At 34.6% G+C, this 17,546-nt stretch overlaps 1 protein-coding gene across 1 annotated transcript in view; it reads left to right on the top strand.

Annotated features, from left to right (window-relative positions):
• The first annotated feature begins 507 nt into the window (after nt 1-507).
• Nucleotides 508-17,546, top strand: part of LOC106672030 (metabotropic glutamate receptor 2-like) — a 136,613-nt gene continuing 119,574 nt past the window's right edge. Inside the window, exons 1-2 of the mRNA XM_014403111.2 lie at nt 508-675; nt 7,779-7,923. Coding sequence (XP_014258597.1) covers nt 514-675; nt 7,779-7,923 — 307 coding nt within the window. The 5' untranslated portion in view covers nt 508-513. The remainder of the gene's footprint in view (nt 676-7,778; nt 7,924-17,546) is intronic.

Raw genomic sequence — 17,546 nt, 5'->3', positions numbered from 1 at the left:
CGAGAGTGTTCAACCAAGAACAGTTTAGCTGAGTACAGATTTGGTCAGGAGGAAAATGGCTACATCTCTAAAACCACACATGTAATACAAAAAGCTTCTCCCGCTAAACGTACAAGGTACTAAAACTTTACGAAAATGGAACTCATACAAAACCACTCCTGTGTATAAAACCGTAACCTCTCCCGTCCGATATGCTAATTTGCATTGCTTTTTCTTTCATAGCTACAATATAAATTGGTAACATTAATGAAAGGTAAAAAATGTTTATTTCAATATACGACATATAATGTAGTCGAGTCATAAAGCTGTATATGCTCGTCTTATCGCTGTTATGGCAGAGGGTTAAGGTAAAAGGTTTTCAGTGCAATGTGTTCCGGATAAACGATGTTGTCTAAAGGACCTTGCTCCTCCGACTGGTTATGGAGCGTGATATAGGACCGATAGGGGGAATGTATGTGGTTAAATCCATGTAGGAAGGTTTAATAATATTTCCATTTTTTTCAGGTGTCGTATATGTCAACAAGCCCGGAACTGAGCAACAAACAGCGCTTTGAATATTTTACGAGAACGATACCATCTGACCATTACCAAGTCAAAGCTATGGTTGAGATCGTCAAAAAGTTCGGGTGGAGCTACGTTTCCATAGTTTACGAAGAGTCCAACTACGGAATAAAAGTGAGTTTAATGACGTATTTTAATTTTTTTATCAACGTTTAAAAAACAACGTAGAGATGCTTCTAACATAATAAACACATTGCTTGTGCGGATGAAAATGTGGAGAGTTTAAAATTTATGTATAATTGCGACTATGTTTATTGAAGTTTACGACCTTTCTACGCAAAGGTCCCCGTATTTATCCCCGAGACCATGTAGATGTAATTTCAGGGTATGGTATACTGCGCCCTTTAAGAACTATTGTATCCCCCGTGCTCTGCCTAAAGGACATCAGTGAGTCCTATTTCATCAAGAAACTTGATTAATAGTCCCGGTTTCAGTGGTTGTAGTTCTTCTATGGTCACATTATATATCCCAAAACATTTCCTCCTGCGGGCTACTGTAGCTCCGCAGTTAGTTAGTAAATGTGTTGGTGTCTCTTCTGCCTCCTTGCAAAATCTGTATGTGCCATCTTGGATTGTTCCAATTTTTTTTAAGTGTCCATTTAATTTGCAGTGCCCTGTTAGTTTGTTCCTGCTTCCTTTAACACAATCTGTAATTTCTTTCCTACCAAAATTGATTAGAAGATTCTTGGGTTGTCTGTGTCCAGTGAGTGAATTCCAAAGTTCCCTAATTTTCTTTTTGTCCTTCTGTCTGAGATATAGTGTGGACCACAGAAGGTTTCAGGTCCTATCAGCGGTGTAGCAGCCCTTTCCTTGCAAGGGTGTCCGCTTTCTTGTTGCCTTCTACTCCCATGTGTCCTGGGACCCAGCAGAGGCTGACTTTATTCTGCATACCTCATATATTTAGTTTGGTTTTACTAATGATATTTCAACTTAGTTCTTTTATGGCTGCTTGGCTATCTGACATGATAGCTATATTCTCGTTTTTGTACCCTTTACTTAGGTTGAGTTGGGTACATCTTTAGATTGCATGAATCTCAACTTGGAAGATACTAGCGTATTTTCCCATAGGTTCTGAGTATTTGGTTTCAGGTCCAAATATTCCTGCTCCTGTACCTTCTTGTGTTCTAGATCCAAATGTGTACTAAAGGATAGTGCCATTTTTAAAAGAGTTGTTTCCCTCTCTTTCCCATTCTTTTTTGGTACCCAGGTTTATTCGGAAGTTTTGGTTAAATTCAAAAATCCTGTTCATGTCGTCTCTTGGAGCCATGAGTATCGGTTGGTTTCCACGAAACCATTTTGGTCTTAAACGGTTTTATTAGGGAAGTACCAATAGGTTTTCTGTTAAGCAAAATTCACTTAGATTATTCTGCCTGTAAATGTTTCCATAAAGCCTTTAAATAGATATTTTATGATATTGTTCACTTATTGGTGCTATCTCTTTTAACCAACTTATATAACTTCTAAGTCGTTCAGTACAATGCAAATAAATACTGAAAAAAACAACAACAGTGCATTAAGAAATTTCTTTGCACAAGTAATTAAAATTGCATATCAGATAAATTTAATCTTCGCTGAGACTAATTTGAAATTTAGTTACCTATTAAGATTATTTAAGGTTTTCTTTTTATTTACGTTAGCATAAATTGTGTTTAAAAATTAAATGAATGCAATTTACGTTTTTCAACCTGTATTAATATGCAGCTTAATAACTGGTAGTAATCATTATGCAAAATTGTAGAAAACACAAAAAATTGTGAACCGCCGTGTCATTTCTTTTTAGACCCGATTTTTGAAAAATGAAATCTATAATAATAACTTTTTGTTTTATAATTTATATTTATGTAATAATATAGGTGACTAAATGTGACAATGCTTATCTTATAATGCTAGTCTAGTAAAAAGTAGAGGAAGAAGTGGGGCATTACGGCCTCAAATGCTGTAAGTAGCAAGCATTGGCGGCCAAGGCGGCCTCGCCACTACGTAGAGAAGACCGACCACCATTGGAAGCAACTATTCCATGGTTGTGGAACTCTCAACACTGCTTTCCTCGTTCTAAGCCCGTCGACTTGCTCGATGGGAATGGTTTCCGTAGTGGTCTGTTGTTCCCGTCCTTAAGGGGCAGCCAACTGGAACGTACGACTTTCAAGTTATTTTTGGGGTCCGTAAGATCCGCTTGCAATTAATGAGTAGAAAACACGTAGCTTCGCCTAAGAGAGTAACTATAGTACTAGGCGTTAGACAGTACGCCTGTGTGGGAGAGACTGTAACATCACTCACGTCAATCGATAGTTCAGCTGGTCTAACGTCGTCCAAAGTGCCCCGTGCTCTTGAGTAACCCGGATGATCAGGGGTTCCATGTAGCTTATGAGGTACTAGGCATTTATATGGAGGGCAAGAAGTTCCTGAAAAAAAAAAACACTGATTTTGTGTTTGGAGGACATGCTGTTTCAGGAGCGTTGCAGAGCACAACATAGTAGTGAATTTACAGGTCATTCGATTGTTCAGGTGTAGGACTGAAGCCCAACCTGTTTTGAGAGGTCCTGTACTATAAACGTCGAGAGAAAGATTAGGTTACGCGCCAGGAGCAGTTTATAAATAAATACTCGCAGTGGAACGGATGTTTATAGGCGATATAAATTTTCAATTTTAACTAATTTACTGCTATGTGTAAAAAATATACATAAAGCACATTGTACAGTTGTCAGACCAGGAGGCAGTGAGGACAGAAACCCGCCAGTCCTGGAACTCTCAATTATTTTATTGGGTGTTTTAGGATAGAATGTCAGGAGAAGCCACCGTCGTTTTGAACGGCGAGAGGATGTAGGTAGGACCTCGAGGAAAGTATTTGGGCTAGTGGGTTGGGATGGAGGGATACTTAGAGTGAAAATTGACAGACCTCGTTTGAATAAGTCCTTCACGAATAGGATGTTAATGTCTTTTGGGATAGTTTGATTAGGGACGTAACAGGGAGCGTTGTAGAATGGGAGGGAGAACTTTAGATTGAAAGGATTGAATTCGTTGGATGTTATGGAATTTGACCGAGCCTCACAGTTCGACTCCTTAAGTCCAAATCGGTCTGATGGGTGTTTTGTAAGGGGTTAGTTTGTATTGTACGATTGGTGTAACTTTTGATATGTTCTTGACATTTTTATTTTGTATATGGGTTCCATGTAGCTTTACTTTCTAAGCCCAAGGTAGCGGACTTAGTTGGATGGCGGTATCAGCTTCTTCGTGTTCACTGGTATGTAAGTTTGAGGTTTGAGAGTAAACGTAACTTTGGCTCGTACACCTGATCCGCCGCCGAGTGGGCCAGTTGATGATGTTCAAATGTTGTTGGATTGCTTCTGTGGCTAGGATAGGATTGGTGTGGTATTGGTAAGATTGCGATGTCATCCGCGTCGTGTGGAAGTTTTTGGTGGTTGGAAGTGTCGGTATGACAACAGTGTTGATGGTCTGGAGGATGGGGCCTAGGATACTTCGTACTTACTTAGAAATCAATTACTCAAAGTCGAGTGCCCCTCTCGACACGACACGTAAGAATGGCACAATTACACAGAAGACAAACAATTTGAGCCCTGAAGATGATCTCAATAAAGATCGAAACGTTGGCACGATAAAGAAAATGTTTTTCTGAAAGCTACATCACACCAGACCGCATCTCACGATTTCTAAATAAATAAATATCGATTAACGGTCACTAATCACCACACATTACTTATATCTTTAGTTTGTTTGCTTATTCTAAATTTAATTTTTATAAAAAAAAAAGAGAATTTTTGCCGTTAAAGCGTTTTAAATTTTTGTGCTTTAAATACTAAAAACCTATACCGTAAGGAAATCATGAGCAGAAAGAAACAGAGACAAACAGATAGATAGAAAAGGGACAAGAGAGAGAGGGTGTGAATGAAACGGAGTATTTACGACTGTGAGAGTAAGCTAAACCATCAACATCTGGCACATATGGCCAAACTAATGCATTCAGCGCTGCATATCAACATAAGTCAACACAGCCATCCAAACTACCAAATTGGGGCACTAAAATATGTAACAGAGAGTTAATATTCAAAACCAGTGAGCAGTTATTAGCACCAAACTCCAGAAATATAATTATCAAAGGTCACAAGAAAAATTACAAAAATAAACAATACTTAAGAAGCTGACATTTTGAATAGATAAGGTAGTGAAAAGTACGTGCGCAATTATCAAACAAATGAGCAAAATAAGTGATTCGTTGAACAATCAAATAAATATAGATTATTTTCAATGTTTTTCCTTTTATTTTCAGTAACAAAGACAAGTGTTTAAAGTAAATTTCTTTTACATATTTTTAATTAAGTTTGCGTACTCATTGTTATTATTATTTATGATGATCGCAAACGTCTTTGATCGGGATTCAAACACCAAAAATAAATCAGAGACATTAAAATCAATTCAACTTGTTTTTGATATAGAAGTTTTGCAACTCGATCGTATTTGCTTGTGCTCTGGATAGCTACATATCGGCAAACAATTTTATAAGCCAATAACAATAAACCAGATTAAGCCCATAAATACGTACCTGTTAACGTATAGAATCGAGACAAAATTATATATAGTGCTTCATTTTATTTACGGTGCGTCAGAGCCTCGAGGGACTCTCTCGACCAATCTCATCGCTCTTGGATTTTTACGCCTAGGCTCTGCCGTGGTTGTAAATAAAATGGAGGGTGTAGGTGATAACAGAGGTCAATATTATCCACATATACCGATCGTTTTGATGAGGAAAAAACGATCGCGTTCGGTTTTATAGAACGCTTAATTTTACAAGCAGAGTTTTCAGTCGCGTTTTAGTACTTCAATATTAACGTTTAACGACTCCTTTTACTCGGTGTTAAAATTTATTATGTCTACGAGGCCTGTATAATTGGAAATAAACCTTCATATATATTTTTTCCATTGTGTGATAAATATACTGAAGATATTGATAAGAATTGATAAGAATTGAAATATACCATATTGATAAGAATATGGATTATTACTGACGCATACTCAAGGAAACCGAATATTTATAAAATTTAATTGATCTCTCCCTTCTTTTCTCTCTCACTCTCTCCCTCTCGCTCTTGCTTTATCTCAATATATCTATCGACTTATCTCTCTCTCTCTCTCTCTCTCTTTCAAATTCTCGTTCTTCAATCTTTCTGTATCTCTCTTATTCTCCATTTTTCTCCAGTTATCTCTATTTTTTATTTCTCTCTCTTATATTCCCTCTTTCTCTTTCTGACTTTTTTCTTTACCTGTCTGCTTGTCTCGCTCGCTTTCTCTCTCCCTCAACTCTGTCTCTCTATTTCTCTCTCTCGCTCTCTCTCTCGCTCTCTCTCTCTCTCTCTCTCTCTCTCTCTCTCTGTCTATCCTTCAGTCTCTTTCTGTTTCTGACTTTTTTCTTTATCTGTCTGCACGTCTTTCACTCATTCTCTCTCCATCTATCTATTTATTTTTCTCTCTTCTGTTTTTTTTCGTTATCAATTTGCTTGTTTATCTCTCCCGTTTCTCACTTTCACTCTCTCTCTTTGCCTTTTTCTGTTTCTGTCTCTTTTTCTTTATCTATCTGTCTTCAGTCTCGCTCTTTCTCTCTTTCCCTTTCACTCTCCTTCTCCCCCTCCCTCTTTCTCATTCTCTTTTTCTCTCTCTCTCTATATCTATCTATCTATCTATCTATCTATCTATCTATCTATCTATCTATCTATCTATTTCTCTCTCTGTCTTTCTCTCTCTCTCTCTCTCTCTCTCTCTCTCTCTCTCTTTCTTTATCACTCTCTCTCTCTCACTCATAGATATACACACTATCTCTCTCACGATCGCTCTGGTAGTAGACTATCTAGCTAATCTTTCATTTCACTATCTTTTCATGTAATTCATTCATGTACCCTTCAAATCAAATTAAGTTTATTACTTTAAAATTTGCAGTTCTTTAGCAAAGGTTTTTAATATTTTAAAGCAAGCATTTAATTAATATAAATATAATATTGTATTATTTAAGAAAGTTTATTACGTAGCCAAACGTTACAAACAGAAGGTAAATGAATATAATGTAAATTTAAAAAAAAAGAAAAAATGTTATTTTCACAAATTTAAATACATATTTTATGGGAATGTAGTTTTGTAAAGAAATGTAAATTTAAGATACTATGAAAGATAGGCTCATATCGTTACAAGCATAAAATGCCCCAGTAGTGAGGTCGTTAATTTTCCTCTCACGTATTTTTTGGAATAGAGAAATTATGTTATTGGTCAAATTATTCAAAAATTTAAACGCCCAATATTTACACTGTTACTTGAATAAATCAATCTTTTCGAAGGTAGCTTTATTAGACATTCTTTCCTAGTACTGAATGTTTATCGTTTACTTTAGGTCATTAGTTATAATTATAATAAATTTATTTAATACAACTGACAATATATAAACACGGTATGTGAGTATTTTTAGTTCCTACCTATAGGATACACCCAAAGAAAAAATATCAAACACCCAGATTTTTTTTCAAATTATCTGTACTTTTATGAACTAAATGTTTTACTAAATGGTAAATTAAACTGTGGCATTTACTATCTTGGGAATATGAACAGTTGACAAAAATGTTTTATCGTATCTCTTATTAAATGGTAAGTTGATTTACGGTCAGTTCTCCCTAATAACAAATATTTGAATAAAGATGCCATTAATCCTTCGATGTTGGTCTAAATACAGATGAATTCTGTGAATCGCTTCAATAGTGCTGTACAGAATCTCCATTTTGTTGCAGAATGCACGTTCATGGGCGAAATTCGTAAATTGGACTTTATTGGGGCCGCACTCAGACCAATGTTCCCAACAAAATGCCCGACTTTGTTCAATGTTAGATAATACCGCAACAGAAGTAAATTAAATTGTGTTGGACTGACTGTTTCAATTAATTACATTCTCTAAAAAGTTCTACTTTGTTTAGGTTTTTATTTATTTTTCGTATTTTTATTGGTTTTTTTTAAACAGTCACTTATGTAATTTATATACAACCCTTATTTTGAAATTTTGTTAAGAGTCCGACAAAAGGTAATAATTCCATATCGAACGTACTTTTGTAAATAAGATTCAAAGAACAAAATTGTGTACATAAAGTATTTTTGAACAACTATCTATCTATCTATTTTTGTCATTTTAACCTTGACAATTGGGCTTAATATTTAACATTTCTTTTTTAGGCATTTGAAGAACTTGAGGTTCTTCTAAGCAAGAACGACATCTGTATTGCCGTGAAGGAGAAGCTTGTCAAGGACTCAGGCGTCGCGTCGGAAGCCGCTTACGACAATATAATTTTACACCTTCAGACCAAACCTAGAGCACGGGGTGAGTTCTCCCATTAATAAACTAAATATAAGTATATATGTTTGTATGCTGCTTCTTAAACCAACAACAATTGTAAGGGGCGTCGGTGGCCGCAACGGTTTAGGCATTGACACGGCGCTCATCACTGTAAGGTAAAGGTCTCGGGTTCAAATCCAGCGGCTCTGCATTCGAACCCGACTTACTTACAAATTGGGCATTTTTTCAAAAACACCGGCACCCTGAGGATTTACATGACCTCTGCTGTTGCGAACCCTCGTTAAAAAAAATATAAAAATATAAATAAATAAAACAAATTTAAAAAAACAGCAATTGTATACTGTACAGGTAAAAGATTACTTCATATTTTTTGTACAAAATCTAAATATCCTCCCACAGTTTAAGAGATAGAATTTGGTCACAATGTGAAGTAGTGAAGAGTTATAACGTTGCTATTTATTAATCAAAATTATAATAACGTATGCGAAAGTAGACAATGGTGAAGCGGCGAGAATTGTCCTCTCAGCAAACCAGGTCCACAGGAAAATATGACAATTCTGTGTGTGTGTGAGAGAGAAAGAGAGAGAAAAAAAGAGAGATTGGTTTCTGGTCGTTTCTTAATGGGATAGTTCTACCTCTGACCCAAAAATCCTTAGATTAGAAGAAAAATGAAATAAACAACACGAAGCAAATATATTAAATAATGATTGTTAATTACAATGTTATCTTCTCATAGTTGTATATTTGCCTTTTTTAAAGCTATATTAAATTTAATACAGTTTTTATTATATTCATCTTTTTCAGTATTTTATTTACACTAGTTCTTTCTGCCCAACGGAGAACAGGTTTTCTCAAAAAGATAACGTATTTTTTGTGAAATTTCAAAGACATGAATTATTTGATTTAGTTCCTGAAAGGCAAGTGATAAATTGGGAATTCTATTCAGGCCAACTTGAAAAAGTACCATTTGCGCTTAGGTCTGACACGAAAAAATTGACATCGCAGAGTACCACACATTTCACGTTGGACTTATTTAACTAAAATGCAAACTTCTTCGTTTACAATACGGCCCTGACCTCGCTCCATCAGACCGTTGTGTCCGTATTTCTTTTTTAAAACAAAAGGACAAAACAAGCCCGCTTTTTAAATAAACTATAAAAAATTGAACGATATTTTTTCACAAAACAGCAATTTAACAAGTGGTTTATGTACTAGAAAATTAACTGCGATTCTATTACAATAAAAATACGTACGTATTTAAATAGCCTTTGGTCATATTGTTGTTTTCATATAATAGCAACAATGGTAAAGGTTTCTTGCAAATCAGTTAATGATGAATAAATTAAATAACGTAGGAATTCGATATTAATTTCTTATTTATTTAGAAATCGTGAGATGCGGTCTGGTGTGATGTAGGTTTCAGAAAAATATTTTCTTTATCGTGCCAACGTTTCGATCTTTATTGAGATCATCTTCAGGGCTCAAAATATTTGTCTTCTGTGTAATTGTGCCATTCTTGCGTGTCGTGTCGTGTCTAAATAAATATCGATTAACGGTCACTAATCACCACACATTAATTTCTTACTTAAATCGTAGAGTAATCTGCATGCGTTTGAGAAGTTGATAGCCTTTTGAAGAGCGGTTTTTCTACTTGTTTTTGCTGCTGTTGAATCATTGATTTAAAAAGAAGAGTCATTTCGCATATAGGTTTACTCACAACAATATGCCAAACATTAAAAAAAAATTAATTGGCAGAAAATAATCCTGCACATATTCATTTCAAGCTAAAACATCATGACGGTCTTCAGAAATACATGTATCATAATTTAGAGAACGTGTACGATCTTATGATGTTTTAATTGCTTTTCAGCATAAATCGTACTCGCGCGCGCGTGCACACACATAACAGATAGACATTCTTTTTAAAAAGATTGAACAACACTCACTCCACCCTTTATCTCTTCTACAAATGCACGTTTTCTGTAAGCATTTATAAATCCTTTCATTTTTAAAATTTTCTTCCGATATTATATATACTAGTTTGTAGTTTGGCCTTTTCCGATGACCCTGGACTGTCATCCTGAACTGAAGTTTTTTATGATTTTGGCCACCTTCCCGGAGCCATACCTGGATAGACAAGCGGAACCCAGTTTTGTTTATACTGCACCAGGAATTTATCCAGTTTTTTAATATGTTTGCAAGTAATTTTGTAATTTCCGCTATAACTAAATAGTCTAGCGGATACCAGTTTTGATTCAATTCTTCCGACAACTAGGCCTTACGGAGGCTTTTTGGAACTCAAAGGTGCTGAAATTTTTTAACAAGAGCTCATTTGAACCAATTGTTAAGTGCCGCTAGTGCATAGGCATGGTTATTTTTTGTCAACTCCAACTCGGGGCCATTCTAATCGTTCCAAGTTACTATAAATATCTGGAAACCATTGGCGGGTATCAATCTCAATTTTGGGAAACAACAAATAGTCTTAATCCTTTTTAAAAGGATAATTCCTACTCACAGTAAGTTGTTTTGCAATGATCCGGATTTCGAGTCTTTTAGCTCATCATCAGGTTGAAGGACTTCTACAACCACGTCTCTCGACATGAATTGCCAAAGTGAACCCGCTGATACCTTCGCCAACGCGACGTTCCAATTAGCAGCCCATTTTTTTAATGGCGCTCAATTTGAACGTGCAAAACGCGGAAATTATAACAGAAATAAATATTATACTAGTAAATACTTAATATTATTAAATTACTATAAAAATAATAACAATTAAAATAATTAGTTTAATTATTTGGATGTTCGATATTATTTATGTACATTTTTAAAATGGGAGGTAGATTTATCATTTCTACAAATAGTCTTTTACCAAGTTCTACTCAACGAGCGAAGAAGAAGCAACTCCGGGGTTCTTCGCCGTCTCCAATTCTTACTTCTTCTTCACCTTACATAAACTTCCTTTGGACACACTTCAACCTACTTTTCTGGTCCCGTCTGTCTTAAAATTTGGCCATTTTGTTAATAGTTTCGTTAATCTTTTTATACAATTGCAATGTATCGTTACATTAAGTTTTTTTTTCTATCCAGTCAATATTAGATGACCTAATCGGGATCGAAGAACCTTTTATCCAACATTATGCATTTCGCCTTCTTATGTATGCATTCGTGTTATTTTATGTGTTATATTTATTAAAATTCCGACTTCCAGAAAAGTATAATATATATTTACTCCAAGTTCCAAAATTTTAACTTGAGGATAAAGGAAAACTAAACTAATCTGTGTAACTTCCATTGAGGTATGCTAAACCAGCAAGATCGGCTGGTATGGCAAAACTAAAGAACTGTGCGCCGGATTTTAACATTTCAAAATTATTAAGATGTTCACTAATTTCGTGGTCCGCTTGACCAATTAAATCATTACAATTAATTAAGGTTTTTAGTTGAGATGAAAAATGGCAAAAGGAGGAAAACTCATAAGGTGGGGTTGAGATGGGGAGTTGATGTCCGAGAGGATCGAGGTCACGATAGCTCAGGTGGTAGAGCAGCGGCGTATCTAGCCGAAGGTCGTGGGTTCGAATCCCTCTCGAGCCATTAACTTTTTTTCATCTCAACTAAAAACCTTAATTAATTGTAATTATTAAGATATGTTCAAATCTTCTTGAGAATAGAACTCTTGTGAAAATAACACAAACCAACCACTGAACTTGACAAAATGCTGAAGCAGATAGATGTGGAAGGTCGAAACTACCAAAGTTTAAATTATGTCAAAATTTGAAGAATCATGTTTTATTAAGTCTTTCTTTTTGAAATCATGTATGAATATGATGATATGTATGACAGCCAAATAACTGTGTTTGAGGAGAATGAATTGCTAAAGGTTGATGGGTCCTTGAATGAATACAATCATTATTTGTCATTGTGCATCAACACTGTGAACGTTTCTTTTCATAAAAAAAGGCTCGAAATTGGATTATTCGCTCACGCTATCTTCACTATCGTAACGTGATAATTAATAAAGTATAAATTTCTCTTTTTGTTGATTGCAGGTCGTCGACGCGTTGTGCACCGTGAGCCATGATAACAATAACATTATCGACTAAGAGAAGGTAAACGTAAATCAATACCCGTCCCGGCAGAGGTGGCGACATGATGATCCTTTTAATGTATTTCCAATAGCTGGAAAAAAAACCTTTCGTGATAAGGTTGCCACGTTTGTTGCAATTTCGACTGACGAGAGCGGGCAGTCAAAGCAAACAGAGACGTGCGGTTTCCGAAGAAATCGCGAAAAAATGAATGTGCGACAAATACGATGTTTCAACACTATAGTATATTTCAGTAAAGAACCCATATTTCAATAAATCTCAATAAATAATACAAAAAGTTAAAAACCATCCATTTTACAACGGTTTTGCCAAAAACGTATTACAGGGACAACAAATAAATAAAGGAGGGCAACATTTAGTCAGTAATTCATGAAACCACCTACAGCAATTGTGGTAGACTTTATTTTTATAAATCCATTACAGTTCGTTAAATTTCAAATTGTAATATTTGTTTATTACTAACGACTTGTCGATTTTCCCGGTATAATTTTGTGGCTACTTTTTATAGGCTCAACGTTTTTTAGTAAATTCACACGGTACATATTTATCATCAATTTTGTATTTGTATCTCTTCTATCATTATGAATAATCTTTACATAACAAGCAAAAAGTGATTTTTGTAAACTTGGGAAACTTCCAACTATGATTTTAGTTACTCTCCTAATGGTTTAATCATCTCATTTCCCATGGGAATTAGTGATAATTTTCGACTAAGCTGGGTCAGATTATATGTCTACAACCCCGCCGGAAGTATAACATTAGGAATGAGCCCATTTATTATCTCGCAAGCCATACGAAGTTTGTTTAATGCTCAAAAGCCTCAAGTTGTTCGAGAGATGAGAGTTTCCGTCTCTCGGGTTGGAGTTTCCCTTTTAACTTCATCACGAACCGTTTCAAGGAGCCTGAATCGCTAGACAGCAGACGACCTAAATGGGAGAAAGCGTCAAATTGATCGTACAACAAGAAAATACAGCGGAGGAATTATTAAGGACGAAACAATCGGGTAAAATTAGAGTGAAATCGAGCATGACAAAATCGGTTCGGCCCATTTGCTATGGGAAAATTTAAAAAAACCAAAAGCAATTTAAGTTGTTCGGCACAATCTATTAAACGTTTATCTCAGAAATGTAAATATAATACAATATTGTGATTAAATACATCATGTTAACAAATAATTTGAATAATAATAGACGGAATACTTATACTGCTTTGGTTCATAAAAGAAACTAAATTAGTATATCAATATGGTGAGCAGAAGTAAATACTTCGCTGCAGCGATCAAGAACATTTCTCATAGGGAACATCTCTCAACATTATAGGGTAACATTCTTCCACACACTTTACATAGATCAAAAGAATTTCGCCATTAAATTAGGTGGGACACATCGAGTAACACTTAATTAGAAAGCAACACAAGTGTAACAGTAGATGTTTTGTGTGTGTGTGTGTGTGTGTGTGTGTGGGGTGTGTGTGTGTGTGTGTGTGTGTGTGTGTGTGTGTGTGTGTGTGTGTGTGTAAATAAAATGTTGTTAAAATTTATTGATATTGGTATATGTTTAAGTTAAAATTAAGAGTTAGTTGATCATATCATCATATTAATCATTATCACATGATAATTTATTCCTACCGTTCTACAAATAGCATTTCTTCTTACACGACCTAAATTGACCACCGGTTGGTCAAAGAACTTGTTAGGAATAGACTTATTAAGCTCAGTTTTAAATTATTTTAGTTTATTTCTATGGAATATAAGTTTCCCGTACATATATTGTCCAAGCCGAATTTCCTAATCTTCCAAAAAATAACGCTTCAACAAGGAATAATACCAATTGTCCTCGACGGCCGAAATCTTTTATCTCTTTGCCCAAACAATTGATTCATATTGTTGATATTAGGAACAAAGTTCTCCCAGAAAAAAGTTCGACCTACATTGCAAGGCATAAACTTGTTTTTGGTCCCTCCCACTTGGGTCGAGTCGGGCGAGAGCACGTGCGAATGTATAAAGCATTATATATGTGGTGGTGAGAACCGCCCAGCCTCCATATTGTGTATTACCCCAACGGCCGTTCATCATTTAATATTTTAAGCTAGATGAAAAAAAGCTTTCTCTTTTGATTATGTTTTTTGCCAAAAGAATATTTTTACGAGAATATTTTTGTTTTAATTAACATGGGTTTTTCTATTTATTCTACATTTTATACCCAAAGAGATGAAATTTTTTTAGGTTTATAACTCCCATGATCTATATCAAATAATAAGGTTTCCACAATTTTATATTTAGTATAAAATATGCAAAATATAAATAATATGCACCATATTATTTATTTTGATGTTAAACAAACCTATTTCAGGAATTAAATAAAAACGTAAAGCTATGGAGTGTAAAAAAATTAAACACTCAATACAACTGATGTCAAAGATACTATAAAGCTATCACATGTGATGCTAAACCAAATTATCCTGGGAGAGTACAGACAATTTTTTTTATGTCATGTTCGCTTGTATCGCACTGGAGCAGTCTTTTCCTTTCAATTAGCTCTACACTTATTATCGAGGATATTGAGGCTTTAGGAAACTTTAGTCCTTTATCAAACTAGCGTGATATCAAACTGGAAAGTAAGCACCCTTTAATAATAAACATTTTATAAATGAATATGGGGTGTGATATACATCATCTGGTAATTATTTATTTTATTTTGATATATTTGTCAATTTTGATATATTTGTCAATCTTCGTTTTAATTTTTTTAAATCCCTGGTGCAAAACCCCAACAAAGTTAATTTCCAGAATGGAAGAAATGGTAAAATAAACAATGCACCAATGGGAACTTGGATGGATTAAATGAAGAATCTGACTCTTTTTTATGTGCAAGAAATTTTTTACTAAACGAAGGTGCAATGACAAATACCACCCGATATGAAAATCGTGCTTAAAAACTGGGCTGTTTTATTGTACATTTATATTAAAGATAGTTTTTTGTACGTAGCGTTGAGTGTGAATGTATTTATTAGCTCGAATGTTTAGGGTTAGATGGATAATGCGGAAATAGTAAGCACTCCATCGATTAAGTTAATTATATAAAAGGTTTAAAGAGCGATCGAGCAATACCGAGTACTCCAGCTCCTTGATTGAATTTTATATAAAAAAGAAAGAATGTGTGGACTGAATGAGTTGTGAATGGGTTTTGATTTTCAGACTGAAACGACCTGGAACCCCAACTTGGTGGTTGCACAGATAAGGCTGAGGGCTGAAAATCGATAACATTCCTGATATCTATGACAAAGCACCTATCATGATAATTGCAATATTGACATGGCTATTGGCAAGAAGCCAACATGATGGGAGTAATGCGAATACAATATATCATAAATGATACTTATTTGTGCTTATTAAAAAATAAAAATTAGATTTATAATTTTTATTATTTGTTGACATTGATTAGAAATATGATAGCAATTTAAATAATCTTTATTTGCCTGTGATATAGTTGTTTTGCATCCTAAAGGTTTCAGTTTTATGTTGTAACGTGTGAAAGACTGTTAGTTGTTTTTAAAAACAAATTTTTACAATAACATCTAGTTCATTTAACTTTAGGTTTGAAATAGGTTAGTGTGTTGTTGCACTCCAGCTAGTAAAATTCCTCATATCTAGTGAGAAAAAACTTCAAGAATATGATAACAAAAGTGAAAGATTTCATGAGATCTGCACGGTGTCATCATTGTAGTTTTGCAGTTTGCGTTCAGTCTGGTGTGCCCATCCTAGCTGATTTCATTGTGCTATTTTAATAAACATTACTGTTTATACTAAATTCTACATTTATAAACAAAAGTAATTCCAAAAATAAAAATCAAATTTTTCTATATATGTTCACATTGATACACATTAATGATTTTTTTAATATGTTTAAATATGTTCACAATAGTAGATGATGGAGTTTGGTCTTTTTTCACTGAAGATGGCGAAATGCCGAAACGCGTTTGAATAACTCAAACAAAAAAACCCGCGAGTGAAGACAGACCCAGTTGTGCCCGTGTGCCGGTTCAAAATGATGTTCACAATAGTAATTCAGCGCGTAGTTCGTCAGTTATGCAAGACTTAGCGGTCGTGATGGTTTAGCATACCAGTTTCGGCAAGCGGCGTTGCAAAGGTTTCTATTTTTTCGAGTCTATTAATTCCCCTCCAAAATTTTTCTTAAGTTTGGAACGTGAATTGAAAATAAATAAAACAGAAGCCCATCAATGAAGAGGGCGAGATGCCTAATGCAGATAAAAAGCCAAAACTGCAAGGATAGACCGACGTAGATCAGATAAGTTTCAACTGAAGAATTGTTTGTTTGGTTTCCGATCATTATTGTATTTACAAACACCGCACTGACGATGGTGAGAAACCAAAATGTAAGTGTGATCGTAAACGAAAGCCCAAGAAAATTTTACATTAATGATTTGTTTTATATGTTTAAATATGTTCACAATATTAGTGCGGCGCGTAGTTCGTCAGTTATGCAAGACATACTCGTCGTGATGGTTTAGCATATTAAGTTTCAGCAAGCTGTGTTGCTTAGTTTCTATTTTTTCATGTCTATTCATTCTCTCCTGAATTTCCTTCCTGTAGTTGAATTTTGTAGAATTGTTGTAGAATTCCCTCCAGAATTCCTGTAGTTGTAGCTTTGTGAATGTTAATGACGTCAAGTTACATATATGACTGTACCTTTTCTTTATCATTTAAAAATGTCTATGTAGATGCGGCTAGAACTCTGAATATCAACGGTGCTTTTTTTTCAGTGGTTTTCTTAAATTTTGAATATGTACTGAAGATTAAATAAAACAGACACAGTTAGAATTAAAATTTATTAAGTGCATTTATTCAAACGCGAATATGAGAAATGGCGAATCACGTTCGCTTTTGAGCACAAACGGTAATAATTGTTGATGATCAATCGTGAGACAAGACCTAACTACAATTTCCATACGAGCTACCATACTTAATCATATTACCTAAAAGCGGCTCGGCTTTCCGCCGGTGATAACGTATGGAATCATAATGTTAATTGTGCAAACGACATCAGTTGGTAATGGATGGTATAAGAGGGATAGAGTTTGCGTTTATGTTTCCTAAATGATACGAATTGTACGACCTCTCTGCGTCAATGGCATTAATTATTTCTTGTAAAATATATTATAGAAAATGAATTTCATTTGCCAAGAAATTGCTAAATCAAGAAACATATTGTTTGTTTTGAATATTACTAATTAAACGAGACACAAAAAAAAGAAAAAAAAATGAAACTGAAGATCTTTAGAAATAAATAATAACAACTGGACTCAAGTTAAAATACTATATATACATATATATACAGGGTGAATTGCTACTCGTGCTACAAACTTCTCCAGTAGATTCTTCACCCTAAAATGAACAAAAAAGTTCATATTGTCCATGGTCCGATTCTCAACCATTTCAGAGTAATTTCGCTTTTTATCGATTTTGAAAGATATCACGTCCTGGCGTCGGAAAATCGTGATATCTTTTAATCTAAACATTTCTCT

Source organism: Cimex lectularius, unplaced genomic scaffold, assembly GCF_000648675.2.
Source record: "Cimex lectularius strain Harlan isolate CLEC.00 unplaced genomic scaffold, Clec_2.1 scaffold309, whole genome shotgun sequence".
NCBI lineage: Eukaryota > Metazoa > Arthropoda > Insecta > Hemiptera > Cimicidae > Cimex > Cimex lectularius.
This window is presented reverse-complemented; position numbering and strand designations above follow the sequence as displayed.